The sequence below is a fragment of the Tachypleus tridentatus genome, chromosome 4 (genome assembly GCF_004210375.1).
Source record: "Tachypleus tridentatus isolate NWPU-2018 chromosome 4, ASM421037v1, whole genome shotgun sequence".
Taxonomy (NCBI): domain Eukaryota; kingdom Metazoa; phylum Arthropoda; class Merostomata; order Xiphosura; family Limulidae; genus Tachypleus; species Tachypleus tridentatus.
Window position 1 is genome coordinate 77,543,900 of NC_134828.1, and position 17,492 is coordinate 77,561,391.

The 17,492-nt window shown below is 34.4% G+C and overlaps 1 protein-coding gene across 1 annotated transcript in view; it reads left to right on the forward strand.

The window, feature by feature from the left end:
- The first annotated feature begins 5,376 nt into the window (after nucleotides 1–5,376).
- LOC143249494 (fructose-1,6-bisphosphatase 1-like) overlaps nucleotides 5,377–17,492 on the forward strand; it is a 30,065-nt gene continuing 17,949 nt past the window's right edge. Inside the window, exon 1 of the mRNA XM_076499423.1 lies at nucleotides 5,377–5,737. Coding sequence (XP_076355538.1) covers nucleotides 5,562–5,737 — 176 coding nt within the window. The 5' untranslated portion in view covers nucleotides 5,377–5,561. The remainder of the gene's footprint in view (nucleotides 5,738–17,492) is intronic.

The following is a 17,492-nucleotide window of genomic DNA, read 5'->3' on the forward strand; positions in this document are numbered from 1 at the left end:
TCTTGACAAAGCCACCAGGATTCAAATATATATATATTGTGCACAGAAAAATATTTCTGGCAATTATTTTCTAAACCTTATTCAAAACTGTTATTTACTATTATATTTTAAACAGTGTCTTATATGCTGCGAGTTGAGTTGTGCGTATTTCTTCGTGTAAGAAATAAAAGGTCCTCTGTGTCATTTGGTATCTTTCTGGCTGACAAGTTCTTTCTTTTCGCGACTACACATTTCTGAAGGAATGCGTTCTTCCGCGACTAAACGCTTAAATAAAATCTAAACTTGCACATAATGTATACTTTTTTAGAACGAGCTACTAGTTAATAAAATATACCCATCAACTACAAGAAATATTATTATTTAATTTAGTGAAGAAAACTCAAAACATCAAAATGGAGATATATGTTTATCGTTTGTGTTTTACCAATTTCTTTTAGTAAGATCACTGTCTAGTTCAGTTGAATAAACTACATATATGGGCTGAAACCGAGATTAAATAAAATCCTGCACCTATTAAGCCAATAATTAAACACATCAGCGATATTACACAACACCAAATAGATTTGACAACTATTTTTAATATGGATACAGTAATAATAAAACTGTTTACATGCCTTCTTCAAACATTTTTTTGTAAATAGAAAGTAAGTCATTCTTATTTAAATTTGTTTCCCATCACTTTGCTCTTATATAAAATTGTAGAGGAAAGAATACCATAATTTAAATGACAGCTTAAATCTTAAGCTGTCATTTAAACACAGTACACAGTATTAATTATAAAAACAATTCATTTTTATCAGTAAATGTTTTTGTTGCTGTCATTAACATTTCTTCTGCGGCTTGTTTTTAATTAAGCACAAAGCTACACAAAGGGTTATCTTTGGTCTGCCCACCACGAATATCAAAACCCAGATTTTAGCGTTATAAGCTATTAATGTAGCATGTTATTTCAAAATTTGTATTAAAGAGAACAATTTTCTAAAGAATTTATGTAACTTCAGGTTACAGTTATAATGTTTAGTTCAGTATTTCAAAATCGAAAAAAAGCTATTGTACTATACCCCAAACAAATACAATCTTTAGATAGACCAATTATTAGTTATAACTCTACCAATAGAAAGCAACTAGTCAAACATTCCAATCAACATAACTACTCCTTTATAAAATGTGAGCGCAAACAAGAATTCGTTGTATACCTTTTACAGTAAAACCAGTTAAACTTACAGATGTATTTCCTCATAAACTTCTATGTTTTTGGATAGCTCAAACAGATCCTCATGAGTAATCATCTCTGCAGGTTTGATGGACTTTGGAAATTGTGTATATGAAGCAAAGTAACTTGACCTGGCTTTGCTCTACAGAAATATAGTCCGTAACTAAAGCTACCACATAGAACATTATCCATTCTAATTTATAAGAAACTGGAAATAGATAAGTAAGTAGTGATGTTTCTATTTTGAGTACTATACGTGGTTATCCTTACCTGTTACAAATCTTTTTTGCGATCCTTCATGCTAGTGATAACACCACAAGCACTGACTGGACATCGCTCAAACCAAGGATTTAGTTTAGATATTATACATATTAGACGATAGGTAAAACGAATGGAAAATATACTATGAGGACCGATCAAAGAAAATCCATGGATGCTATATATTTGAGCATATCATAGAAAAGCATTCCACAATAAATTTAAATGTTCCATTACTATTCAAAGGGAAATGCACACTGTAAACCAATTTGAAAACGTAACTGACTAATGGGATTAGTCTAATAGTATTTATATTAGTCAATTTGTTCCTGTAAAATTTGTATTCGTATTTGCATTAAGATGTTAATTTATAACACTGTTGACCATTTATCAAAATGTACATTGCATCAACAGAATTGTTCTTTTTCAGAGTGTACTTCTACCAGCTTCACAGAACTGTCAACATAGGCAATATTCAACAATTTATTCTTCATTTAACCGCTACTCGGTGATTCAGCTGAAATCCTGAGGATCTATAACGTTAACAATCGGGTTTAAATATCCACAGAACGCAGAGCACAGATAGTCTATTCAGTAGCTTTGTACGTAACTCTAAAAAAAAACTTTCCAATTTACCCCAAAAGCCACCACAGCGGAATGTCTGCGGACTTATAACCCTAAAATTCGGACTTCGATACCCTTGGTGGACGGACAACAAACAGCCCATACTGTAAATCTGTGCTTAATTACAAACAACAGTAATAAAATATTATCCCAAAACATCCATGCCATTAGAATATAAATCCATTGACTATGATGTACCTCACGGTGTTTAAATAGTATTTAATATTTAAATTAACATATTATTTAATGCTTTTCGAATCCTTAGATAAACTTATTTCTTTACCAAATACTAATGACGAGCAAGTAAGTTACGTGAGAAAGCTACATAAGTGATTCAAATTATCATATTTTTAAATCTTAAAAATCAATAAAGAGCCAAGTTAATGAAGAACAAGAGAATCGTGTTAACTTACAACGTTACGAGTATTAAATATCCGAAGAGATGTAATCAAGCCACATGTGCTCGCCCTTTCAGCCGTGGGGGCATTACATTGTGACGGTTAGTCCCACTATTCGTTGATAAAAGAGTAGCCCAAAAGTTGGCGGTGGGTGGTAATGACTAGTCTTACACTGCAAAATTAGGAGGTACTAGCGCAGATAGCCCTCGTGTAGTTTTGCGCGAAATTCAAATCAAGCCAAATGTAATAACACAGAAAGGTCTAGTAGAACTAATGTTGAAAATTTATTCAAACATTGAAAAGAAAGAGCCTCGAATGCGTTTGAACAAACATAGAAAACTCAGCACTGTAAGATTGGTTAGGACTAACTCTGAAAGGCTTAATGACGAAAAAAATGAAAACCGCCTGTCATAATAACAATATAGTCTCGAAAAAAACTAACATCTAAATTACTAATATCGAACTAAATTCAGCTGATGACAAACAAAAAATGATAATAGTTGCATTGAAAGTGAAACCTCGAAAGAATATGATTTTCCGACAGGAATAACTTCAAACGAAATATTGTCTGATGACACCAGAAAAAAAAAAATCGCATACTCTTAATGTAGTTACACGCTTAGTTAATAGATGGCAACACAGCTTGGAAATGCGGAAAAGTTAGAAAGAAAAATATTCTTATATCTCAATAGCATAATAAAGAAGAATTTTCAACTGAAAAAGTTACGCACGTCACAATACACAAACTTCTGCTGCAATATATCTAGGCCTCAAGCAGTTATAATATGAAACGGATATTCATGCTATGCAAAATCATAACGGTCAATTTGCACTTCTGACTGATCTTACTGTTGAAATAGATGCTGGGAAATCGTCATATTCGTACTCTTAATGTATTATATAAAGTTTTTAGGGAGAGTGGTTATGCTTTTGACATGATAGTCTTATGACTGGGCCTTCCTACCACGGAAAGTACACTACAGGACTATTGTCAGATAGAGCATGATCTTACGGAGCGAAAGGGACTGTTATGACTTGGTAATGTTCCGAATTCGTTTTAATATAAGATATATAACATCTGTGTTTTATCTGTAGCATAACACGTACGTATTGAGCCTGGATTACTTTAATATTAGTATTCTTTCTGCTGCAGTCATCATAGGTCACCATTTTCGTAATAATGCTGTTAAATATATATATATATATTTTTATACAGTAGGAAATTACATACCTGAACACTTGTTTACTCAGTTTCTTATTTTTAACATAGTTTATTTAGTTGCTTTGCAACTGTCTGAAAAACAGCATTGGATAGATGTGTACAGCATCATTTCATACAAAGATTTTTATTAGTCTTAATTCATCACACGTGATGATTTTGTTTGTTTAGAATTAATCACAAAGCTACACAACGGGCTATCTCTGCTCTGCCCACCAGGGGGAACGAAACCCCGTATTTAGCGGTGTGGGTTCGCAGACAAACAGCTGTGCCACGGGGGATCACGCTTGATGAACGCCCACAAGAGTGAATTTAACAATTTATCTATTGTCTTGACGCTTAGGCGTCATTAGTATCTGTAGCTTCTATAACAGAAAGATAGCTCTCTATACAATGTTATCTTAATCACGTTTTGTGTAGAGTGTATTTGTGTGGAGGCCCGGCATGGCCAAGCGCGTTAAGGCATGCGACTCATAATCTGAGGGTCGCGGGTTCGCATCCCCGTCGCGCCAAACATGCTCGCCCTCCCAGCCGTGGGGGCGTTATAATGTTACAACAATCCCACTATTCATTGGTAAAAGAGTAGCCCAAGAGTTGGCGGTGGGTGGTGATGACTAGCTGCCTTCCCTCTAGTCTACACTGCTAAATTAGGGACGACTAGCACAGATAGCCCTCGAGTAGCTTTGTGCGAGATTCCAAAACAAAACAAAGTGTGTGTGCTCAGTAGGTGAATTTGGTTAATTCTGTTTCAAAGCACGTAAAAGAAAATTAAGTTGAATTTTTGGATGTTTTTTTCTCGTAATTTACATAACTTAATATGTTAGACAATGCAAGTGCAAAGCACACACCTTCTATAATTTCAATATTGCCAAAAAGAAAGAGTGGTTTACGAAGTTGGAAATTGTGACAGTAATACTGTGTTAATCTAAAACGGCACCTCTTGAGGAAATAGCGAATTAAAATGTGAATACTCTCTAAGTTGGTTTCTGGCTTACTCTTTATAATGTTTCAGAGTTTATTTTCTCCAGAATTATTGCTTTAGATCTCGTTATTGTTGAATTTCCCTCTGATACTTCCAGAGTTAAATCTATCGGCGGTGCAATTTCTTTCGGTGTTTTCCAATCAACGTCAACCTTTTTCACTTCTATTTATTTCAATGTTGTTTCTATAACTGTTATTCCACTTGAATACATTTCTTTTAGTATTATCTATTTTTGGAACTTTATTTGACAATAAGTTTTAAGCTTTTGTTTTCGTCTTGTTCCTATACTCAAGTGTTCCTGGCATTGTGGCTTTTCAGCTTTAATGTATTTTGTGTTACTATAACACATTAAGTATCTGTTTCAAATGTTATTAATCTTGTTCTGTTGATGCTAAGTGTGTGAACCTTTTTTATTGGAACGTTTATGAACAGAAGGTTAGAAAAAACTCTCTTTCAAAAAATGTCACTGATAAACAGTTGTAATACTTTCACTTCTTTTAATACGAACAACCTCGAAGATGAATAGAATACAAGACCGATTGTGTATATATAATACAACGATTTTCGCAAGGCAAGTTTCTACAGTCTAAGTAAACTTAAAGTATAAGTTTCATTTGTAACCACCAGGGGTAGGAATGTAGAGTTCTTTACAAAGTTTTATGCTCGAGGGCTTTTAAAGTCAACGTAAGATAAGCGTCACACTGAAGCAATGTTGAAAGTTGTTGGCCTTATAACTTAGTTGAAAACGCAGGAGTGTTGTTTTGTGTTTGAGTAGACACGAAGAAGTAGTTTCGAGTATTTTTGTGTTATACAGAACCAAACTCAGTTTTAATTTTCTTGCTGTCATTGAATAGTTATCTTAAAAATATGTCTTCAGCGGGATCTACAATTGATACAAATGCCATGACATTGATTCGTTTTGTCTTGGCCGAACAGAAAAGATTTCCAGGAGCAACAGGCGATTTGACAGTTTTACTAAACTCTATTCTCACAGCGTGTAAAGCAGTATCTTCAGCTGTTCGGAAAGCAGGGATTGCAAAAATGTAAGATAATTACATCTTTCTGATGTTATTTGTAAAGGAAATATTAAAGCTTGGATATAAGTGTCACAGCACGTATGTAAATTATAAATTCTCAAACTAACGTATGTACAACAATAAAAGTATTGTTAGTAGGGCTATGTTTTCTATTTCTGGATTCTAACTAAAAATGTCCATTAATTTACAAACAAAAATAAAAGTTGTACTTAACCTGCAGAAACGTTTTACACCATAGTACATGTGCCTTTAACTTTGCTTTTTATAACGGAATTTTGCAGAATAAATCGATAGTAAAATTGTTATAGACAATTCCGGATACAACGAATTTCATGAGACCCCGTAAAAAAACAAACTTTGATATAAGTGAACTTCAATATATCCTAAGCTGAGCAAAATTGAAAGATATTGTTTTTACGGTAAAGATAATGAATGTATGTAAATAGATGAAATATTTATTAAGTAAGTTAATCTCAAAGTTATAATTGTACAAAAGATATTTTATTACGAATAACTGTTATTTTTGAGAGATTACTTTTTACTTACATAAAGGTTTACAACTTCTGGAAAAATAAAAAAGAACAAATATTGTTTGCTTCTTTATTTTCGAGTGATCTATTGGTATATGTATCTCAGGACGGCTTGTATGGGTATTAACACTTTTACTAGTAAAATACAGAACAACGTTTCGACATTCTTAGATCACTTTCAGGTTAACAAAGAGAGAGTTTGCAACTGACCATTGCCGGGTTCTGTTAACATATGCTTAAATTTAATCAGAAAGTCTGGGGCACTTCGATGACACGTTCTGCTACAGTTATTAACCCCTGTCCGCAATTATCGTCATAGTTTTCTTCATGTTTGGCGTGAACTTCATTTCTCTGGCTCTGCTGGTATCTCGTGAGTTGCAAGATTATGGTCCACGTTGATGACCGTGGTGACCTCATCATATCTACCAACATCTTCTTCTTCCATCTCTCCTTCTGCTGCATCACTTGACCAGATGAACCCGCAGTGCCGAAAACAGATCATTATTCTCACACAGGATCACGTAAATTTAGCTATTGCATCAAAAGGAAAAGAATTTGAACTCTTCCACGCCCTTTCCTGCTTGGCCAGGTGGTTAGGACACTCGACTAGTAATCTGAGGGTCGTGGGTTCGAATCCCTGTCACATCAAACATACTTGCCACTTTCAGCCGTGGGAGCTTATACTGTGACAGTCAATCCCACTATTTGTTGGTAAAGAGTAATCCAAAAGTTGACGGGCTGGTGGTGATGACTAGTTTCCTTCCCTCTAGTCTTACACTGCTAAATTATGGACAGCTAGCGCAGATAACTCTTGTATAACTTTGACCGAAATTCAAAACAAACAATTATGCATCGTACCAGATGAGAATATTTGACATAAGTCGATTTCCTGTGGTATTGTTTCACATTCTTTATTATTTTGGCATCACATGGCTGAAGGTAGGACGTAGTGTTGGGTGGCAAAAATTGCAGAGTGACACCTTTCGAGTCTGGCACTGTAAATTATGACAAACAGTAACATCTTCCTCTGTCAGTACGCCATTGAAACATCAAACTTTCAAATCCAGCTAGTGAAAGCCACAATCATCATCCAAGCCTTTCGATTGAAGTCGTGCAGTTGGAGAACTCTTTGTGTTTTTGAAGCAACGTGGTTTCTGGATCTTACAGAGGATACTACTAATTTCCATCTGTGTTTGCCATAACCATGAGAGTGACACTATCGTTTCTGAGCTTACCTCCACACACGTCTTACCTTTGAAATATAATGACTTATTTGGGAGAACTCTCCAGAACAGTCCAGTTTTGTTGGCATTAAATATGTAGCAAGGATTAAACTTTTTAACAAAATCTGGCAAGACTGCTCCTCCACTTGTTAACCACCTACACATTCACAGCTTTTGCTTCTCCAATTACCTCCTTGAGACTGATGGCCTGATAATTCCTCCATCAATTTACCCATAAAAAACACTTCCAGCCTAGAACTGCTAGAGATTGTGCAATACTTGAGGCTTTCTCCTGAATAATCTGTCCAGTAATTGGAAGATTCGACGCACGAGTTCCACTAAGCCACACCAAGAGGGCTCAGCCTTTCCAGCCATGGGAGCGTTATAATGTGACAGCTAGTCCCACCATTCGTTGATAAAAAGAGTAGACCAAGAATTGGCGGTGGGTGGTTATGACTGACTGTCTTTCCTCTACTCTTTCACTGCTAAATGAGGGACGCCTAACGCAATGTAGCTTTGCGCGAAATCCAAAATTAACCAAATCATTATGTTATAATGTAACTGTGGGATTAATGTCATGAGGGAGTGAATTTTCAACAGTAACAGTTTTAGATGGAATATGTATATTTTGTAACGTGTTTTATCATTGGATAGATTCTATGGGATTAATTGGTTAATGCTAATTGCATTAACCGATAGCAGATTAATTAATTTCTTTAACACGTTTGATATAGCCACTCTCATTTGTAGGCCGAACGTTAAATACAACGTTTCAACAGAAACATACAGTTCTCTGAGTAAATGAATATTAAAATAGAAGCGATAATTGTCACTACTAACAATGAATATCGTTTCTGACATGACATTAATTCGGTGGCACTGAATTAACTTATTTCTTACTCATTGCGCGTACTTATATCGTACTCTTATTTTAAAATATTAGATGAAGCTTCTCGATTCTTAACGTTCATTTACTTTCTACATCTTAAAGCCATCGTAATTACGAACTCCCTCTAGCAAGCATCCAAGCTTTGAGAATGAACATTGAATATACTGCCCTTTCAGCTGTAAGGGCGTTACACATAACGATATTGGTAAAAGACCAGTTGAACAGGAAACAGGGGCCACTAGATAAATGTACTCAAGAATCACCGATATAACGCCTCAGTATCAAAACTGTCGTATGCGGTTTTGGAACTCAAAACAAATGTCTTTGGCTTTCCCTCTTTCGTTGCTATAACTGTTTAGATAGTCTACCTTAGAATAAAGATTTGTGTGCTAGTGAATATGGTCCTCAAAGTCATGAGGCAAATTGCACAATTACAATCTCGGGTTTCGATTTACTAGACTACACCATACACGTCTTTCTTCAAAGTTTCAATTCCTCCCACTTTATTTGTGGAAGTGTCAGTATGTTTTGCACATGGTAACATCGTGAAAATCATAACTAAGAATATCTTCAGTTTTATTTTAGTTAATTACTTCAGTTACGTTATTCTTCTTACTTTCAAAAGCGATTTTAGACAAGGCATAAAATTCATACGACGTTATTTCTCACGAGTCAAGGAAATTAGTCGATTAGTGCAATTCGACTTTTTAAAAGTAACAGCTGATTCGCTTATAAATGATTATATCATGGCCTATTGGTTAAAAAAGTATGGGAGGAAACTAATTTCATGTAGTGTTTTTAACTGTATCTTTCAATTAAAAATTCAAGTTATGTTCAGCACAATGTGTTTACTGTGCATTTAGTTCCTTGTCATTAACCCTCTTCAATATGTACCTACAAAAAAGCTCCATTCGTCGTAGAAGAACTAATATATCGATATAGTCAACAGAATTTCGGTAAAAGTATGTCTTCCCCCCCCCCAGTAAGATGCAAAATTCCAATTTTAATGCCAGCACAACTCTACTCATCCATTTCATAAAAAATTAACAAATTTTCTTAGCAACTTTCACTTTCTTAGGTTTGTCATCCACATTCTAATAGTGGAACACTCGATTTTAATTGATCAGCTTTCAATAAATATTTTACCACATTCCTTAGAATGAAGAAAAACTACGGCTTGAATGTCACTCCTAAACTCACTTTTGAAGCACCTTGAGAACCCTGTATCACTTCATTTTCAACAGCAAGATTTACCTGGCATATCAACGATTCATCATAAGACGGAATTTAACAAAAATATCAACTCGTGATTTCAATGAAGTTTTTCTAAAGTCCTTTAAAAGCAGAAATATTTCTAGTCAAAATAAGAATTGTTTTCACTACCTGTTGAAGAATTTGCCTGAAAAAGTCCACTTGCTTTCGTATCTCACGTTTCAGGCCCTTTTCCACAGGTCAAAAAATATACATGAGGCAATATTAGTGATGATATTCTATCTTTCCTGAAAATCCCTTCCAGTCATGTATCCCTCTGAACTGTGCTACATGGCATACAACACACTTCTGCCTGCGAAGAACCAATACGGTTCACAGTGTGTAGAGTTTGGCTTTTGGAAAATATAATTGTAGCGTTGGTGTTTACTTTCGTAGCGTCTTAAAACCATTCAGCAAAACGTGTTATTTGTTATAAATTATCTTCAAGAAATGAGTGTCTTAGGTTTCCAAAAAGAAATTTCTTGTCTTTGTAGGATATCTATTGATATCCACAGTTCCACACTTTTTTATCATATGATTTTATTGTAATTTCAGTTTACCATAGTTTGAAAGGCAACTGTTGCTTGGCATGTGAAGCACATTTGGAAAAAAATATTTATGTTAAGAACTCAACCGTTTTTCAATTACGTCTCATTCTTCTGAGTTTGCTCATGTTTTGTTCACTATACTCTTTACATTTATTTTGCTTTTGGCTACCTTAACTCTAAAATCGGAAATCGATTGTATAAACACTAATGCCTGTTTTTCCTGTCACATTATCGGGAAAAGTATAAAAAACACTAAAACTGACTTTTGACAACTGCTTAATAAATTTGGTATAACATGTTTAGAACAGTGCGTCTCTTGTTCCCATTGGTTCAGTTTAAATGTATTCTTCCCCTATTTGTTTAATGATGCCTTTCGCAAAATAATTTACCTAAACAAGAAATGTTTACAGAGCTAACCTATTTATGATTAGTTCATTGTTTTAATCTCAAATGCAAGGTTAGAAAATGTGATGTTTTCGTGAAACGCAAACTTTGTGGATGCAATCACGATAGCATTTCTTGTTGAAGTTACAAAAATCATTAATGTTAGAATTTAATCAAAAGGCAATTAGAAAACTGTGAAGCAGAAGGAATGGTAAGAATAAGTTACTTTATTACCATTTTCAATTTTTAAATCCTTCAGTTATTGACATACTTAGATGTCACTAACCAAACCTCACTAAATAAAAGTGATAAAAAAAACAGTTGAATAACACATATTGTCTCTACTAAGTGTGCAGATTGTCCTAGATTTCCTGAACAAATATCTTTACCAGAGAGAATGGTCAATCAACGAAGCAATACGTTCCAATCAGTATAAGTATTGTAGTGTGAAAAGTATATTTAAGTATCTGTGCTCATTATTAAGCATTATGTTTAATTATGATCTATATAGGTAGCTTGCGCTGATCAGAAGTTAAAAGATCAAGATAAAAATGTAAAACACAGTTTATCAGCACAAAAACAAATTTAGTTTTATTGTATTTTTTTAATCAAGAGATCGAACATTGTTTGTTTTGGAATTTCGCACAAAGCTACTCGAGGGCTATCTGTGATAACCGTCCCTAATTTAGTAGTGTAAGACTAGAGGAAAGGCAGCTAGTCATCACCACCCACCGCCAACTCTTGGGCTACTCTTTTACCAATGAATAGTGGGATTGATCGTCACATTATAACGCCCCCACGGCTGGGAGGGCGAGCATCTTTGGCGCGACTCGGGCGCGAACCCGCGACCCTCAGATTACGAAGCGCACGCCTTAACGCGCTAGGCCATGCCAGGCCAGATCGAACATTAAACGTATACTAAGTTTTGTATAAGAAACTGATCTTGCAAAGTTTATTTTGTTCAAAATTATCACCAAAACATGGAAAATAATGTACGATCGACTCATGATTTTAGGAATAAAAAAATCATTTTATTTTTATTTATGCTTCAATTCATTTCTCTCTCTCTTTTGTAACTCTTCTCCAACATTTCATCACTGATTACAAAATCTTTTTGATCCCTGATTCGCGTCCCGTTAAAGCCAAATTGTAATCGCACTTTGCATTGTAGAACTATGGGTGCTTAAGCGTGACGCTCAAATCACACTGTTCAAATATAACATCCCAAGAGCAGTGGCGGCGCTTTTGGAAAGCAATTCTCGTCTAAATGTTTCTTCCCTGACAGTTTGCTTCACCACCATCACACCCCAAGAAACAAAAGAAATGTAATGTATGTAACAAGAAACAAGTTCACATGCGCAGTACCGTTTTACAGGATTTTTTTTCTTGTGTACTAGAAGCCAAACTATAACAATAAGTATTCCATTTTATCTTTCTTATACAAATGATACTACTGCATTAAATAATGCTTGAAATAATGTTATTCATCAATCCACTTTTAAATCCCCCCCATCCAAAAAAAATGTTAGATTTGCTAGAGTGGTCAAAAACATTCTCACCCTTTCCAATGTCTGTGAGTACTTTTGGGCTTTAAAACTCAGTACAAGGTACTTTTTGAAACCCAACGTTGGCTCAGTGTAATTTAGTACTATATTTTTTGGGGGAAGGGGAATAACAAGTCCCTTTGAAATTACAAGTGAGCATGAGATGTCTTATTTTAACTAAAACATTTTAGCTTGCTTTCGTCGATTGTTCTAAATTAGAGTAAGTTACCTTAGATATTAATTCAATCACGAAAGTAATTTATTACAACGAACAACATGTGTACATACACATATAAAACAGACATACCAGTATATCTAAATTGATAGAGATATTACAGCTGCTTCTTAAAAGAAAATACCTTAATTAACTTTATTTTTCAAACGTTTTATCCCCTCATAATGTATTGATACACACTTCATTAAATAATCATATAGAATTTATCATAACGATCCTATACTGCTAATGATACTCGTAGATCAAAGTCAAACAACAGCAATGAAAATGTCGAGTGGTTTATAAAGATTATTTACGAATCTTTGTGAGCGTGACTGTTGATAAATATTTAACTTATTATATGGAGTTAACCTAACTTTCATCGTCGAACTAAGATATTATACTTAAATATATGAACCGAGATTGGTTGACATTTGGAAAGAGGTCATCGGGCTACAGAACTTACAGAATAACCCAAGATAATTATTTTTTGACTTTTGAGCACATTTTTCTTTCACTTAGTTCGAATGTGTTTAAACTGGATTGATTAGACTCAAGGTCAAACCCCCAAGCAGCCGCTTGTTTATCAGGATCGTATCAACTTGTAGTTGAAACTGGTTTCTGACATACTTTCGCTTCCCCTACAGAAACAACTTATCCGCCTCGCTAAAGCAGTGACACGTTGATTGGCTAAATAATTAGCGTCATATTGTATTCAGCAACCGAATTCATAAATCTAGATCCCATTGCAAATAACTTTTCTTCAATTTCCTTGACGTTTGTAAAGGATGTTTTGTTTGTTTGTTTATGAATTTCGCGCAAAGCTAGCCGTCTCTAATTTAGCAGTGTAAGACTAGAGGGAAGGCAGCTAGTCATCACCACCCACCGCCAACTCTTAGACTACTCTTTTACCAACAAATAGTGGAATTGACCGCCACATTGTAACGACCCCACGGCTGAAAAGGTGAACATGTTTGGCACGACGGAGATTCGAATCCGCGACCCTCATATTACGAGTCGAACGCCTTAACACACCTCGCCATGCCGGACCCTTGTAAAGGATGTTAATTTTATGTATGACAATTATTGAGAAAATGTTGCTCATACGGAATTTTTTTAGGTAAAGATATCATGAGAACTTCGTGTTAAATCTCGTGATATACATCTTTCGTTTTTCACTTCAGCAACGTTGAACAACATAGCTTCAACTAAAACAGTGGTTCTCAAACTTTCCACTCTAGTTTACTGCTTTTTGTTTATATCATTCTTTGAAGTACAATCCCAAGCCTAATTTGAAGAAAGAGAAAAATATTGTAGCAAAGATTAACATTTTGAAAACTTACCCATTAATGGGAAGGATGTGATTTTTTCAAGAATAATTAAACTTCGCATACATACCGCTGTGTCATTGGCGGGCAAGGTGGGTTTGTTATAAGTTTTATAATTTTAACATTAATTGTACCCCCAGACAACAGCTCCACCTACCACCAATAGTACGCTGATCTAGTTTGAGAATCAGTGAACTAACAAATATTTCTTCAGCCTCCTCGTTTTAGTAACGAAATACCACAAAATATACAAACAATGGATTATGTACTGACATGTTTACTTAGTGAAAACACATTGTATGAACTAAAGGAGACATTTCATATAACGGACTTACCGCCATTATTGAACTGATCACATGTAGTATTTTGAGAGAATACTTCGCGCGAAATTTGTAAATAATGACTAACTGTCAGCACACTACGAATGCGAACGTTAATTTGGCATCATTGCAACTTTCTGTACTAACTATATCTAATGTTGTGTGGCAGTTAAAAATATTTGCAGAAGATATTTAATCATTTATATGCGTGTGTGCATTAAGTGAAAATAACGAACCGCAGCAGCAGATTAAAATAAGTTACTCTATGTTTTAGTTGTTTTTATTAACCATATTGAACCTATATTTATGTAGTATTACAGTAATTATAGTACTAATACTGCTAATTTATTATTTAAATTATTTAACACCTAAGCTATTTAACATAATTAAAATATGTACAAGAAACCCAGGGTGACTGTTCAAGGCTAAAATTCCCCGAAGCCGTTACGATTCAGTTACTAGTGATGAATCGAATGAAAAATTGGACTTATGGTTAATTTCAGTAAGATAAGTTGCTATTAAATTAACAATATAATTAAACTTTCATACCAATATATACCGTTATCACGAGTCTTGTAATAAGTCTCGAAATTCCAAAACAAACAAACAAACAACGATATTATAAAATACTGTATTTTAGAAATATTTGATAATTTAAGAAAATAGGGCATTCTTATTTTTCGATACCTCAGAAGCCATAATTGGATGTCTAAAATTCTACAGACCAAAGAACTTGTGTGTTGCGTACTTTTCACGGCGGGCCAGCTAGATAAAGTCCAAGGACACGGTTCTTTGAGACTGACCTGCTTTCAAATGGTAGTCCAACCTCTTCTTTACACGAATTTCAAAAGTATCTGTGCTTGTATTTTTTGTAAAGAACTTTTAAAAGGAGGGCGTATATAATATTAATATTTTCTGTGGTCTACTCTTATTTTAGTTTGTATAGTCCAAAAATGTTTTGATTTGAATACAAAAACTATCAATTTTTGTATAGCTCTGTACAATCACACTTAAAACAGCTCTAGAGTGTAACTAAAAGCACTATAGTGTACATGTATTTACCTTGTGTGAACCTACATTTTCATAAATGTTTTCTGCCATTCACTATGAGTCATCTAAATCATAGTCTTGTATAAACTACACTAAAAACAACAAAAACTGTGAATGGTCGCAATTGTCATGGATGAAGTATTGTACCAACATTATAAAAGAATAGAGTGAAAGTATCTAACACTGATTTATTCATATCTTTAAATAATAGATGTAATTTTGTATACACAAGTTAGCATAACGTGATTACAATATTTAAGGCTGGTGTATTTGCATGTGTAACAAAAACAAAATGCATTTTAAACAGAGCTAGGACAATTACGAAGCCAAACCGTATATCATATACACACTTACACAAACTTATTACACTATTAATTATATGTGTGTTTATATGTTTACCATTTATCCCTTAAATTAAGGAATCCTGTTCTTATTTGTATTATTTTCTTACACGTTTTAGTATAATATATATATATATGTGTTCATGAAAGAAGTAATTCAGTTTATTTCAACTTATTATGGAATTATGCCAAATAAAACACTTCTAAAACACGGTTATGTTTATAGCAGCCTTTGTAAGACAGTGTTGTCATTAGCTCAATAGAACCAATGTGTGCATCTGCCTCCCCCCAATCGAAGAATCCCCCTGACTAAGAGGAAAATAATAAAACACAATAACAAAATGGATGTTTCATAAAAAAAACACACTTACAACTATACCACTACGACAACTGTGTTTGTTTGTTTGTGGAGAAGGCCAAAACTACACAATGGGCTAACTGCATTGTGCTCAGCGCGGTTATCAAACCACTTTTCTAGCGTTATAACCTTTCAGACCTACTGCTAAGCTACTGGAGCATAACAGCGATGTAAGTCGTTTCTTATAAACCTATTACTTTGTCATTTTTCATTAACATGTTCGTACATCCTGGTGTTTCATAAGTATTTGCTCAGCTAGTCAACAAAAAAGTTCATTTTCTTTAACATTTAGTATTTTATATATTACCTTCGCATCGCTTAAATAAAGGTTGATTCATAAAAGTACGGCATAACTCAACCCGTAGTGCTATTTGAAGGAATCTTTTGTGTTGAGCTTTAGAAATGCGTGTTAGATGTTCATTATAAGAAACGTAAAGTCTGTTATGGGTTGACAGCTAGGGCACTCGGCTTGCAATTTGAGGGGCACGGATTCGAATTTCATTCCCAGATACTCACTCTTTCAACCGTGGGCTTCTTACAGTGTGACAGTAAATGCCATTCTTTCGTTGGTAAAGAATAGGCCAAGAGTTGGTAGTAGGTGGTGTTGATTAGCTGCCTTCCCTCTAGTCTATCACTTCAAAATTATGGACAGCTAGCGCCACATTTTACAAGATCTCAACACAAACATACTCATCGATCATTGAAGTACCCTAATATGCTCTTAGAGAAGGTATAGCACGCTCACACACATAGTTAAAAACACAGCTATAGACGCCTCTCCTGTCACAAACCGCTAGACTTGTTAATAGATAGGTCTCTAGATAGGTCTTAATAGGTTCGTGGCAAATTAATTTTGTGCTGAAATAAGAGATACAGAAAACCCTGGTCTCCCTTTTCTGTTAATTGGCTTGTTGACTAATGATGTCAATGACTTGATATCCTAAGAGACATTACAGAGCTTAATTTATAAAATAACATTAAACGAAAGCAAGTAACTGAATTCAATACAAGTAAAGTTGACTTTCCTTCGGCCACAGAAAGTCGATTAGAAAGACGAAACATAATTGTTGCTGATTTTGTGTGCTACAGAAAAAAGTCACTTGTTATATTGTTCAAGATCCATTTATGGATCGTTTATGTCAGTATCATTTATTTTTTGAGCATTCTCATTTAAACTCTGCTTATCAATTCCGTTAGAACCTGTTTTGTGCGTAGCTTTTGGATTAAAATAATGTTACCTATTGGAAATTTACACAATTAATAATCTGCTATATAGATAACTAACCTATGATGTCGCCTCCAAGTGGCTCAGCGGTAAGCCTGAAAGCCTGTAATGCTAAAATTTGGTTTCCAGACCCATGGAAGCATATTTTATATTTTTGTGCTTAACAAAAACCAAAAAACACCATATAATTGAATTGTTTTTTATCCTCATGTGTAGCTATTATAACTGTTTTTCCTTTAAGTTAATATTTGTTTGTTACTTCTAAGTGTTTCATTTATTGTTACAAAGAGAGAAAAAAAAAAAAAATTGGTTAGGTGAAGTTAGCATTTATAACGACAGAATTACCAAACAAAATTAAACAAAGCTATATGTATTATTCAAAAATAAGCTGAGTATAGCATATACACTAACCATTAGCTTTACAAAAATAAGTACGGAAAAAATACTGGAGAATCTGAAAAGAAATCCCTCGAAATGGTACATTGGCATGTCTGTGGACTTACAACGCTAGAAACTGGTTTTCAATAATCTTGGTGGGCAGAGCACAGATAGCCCA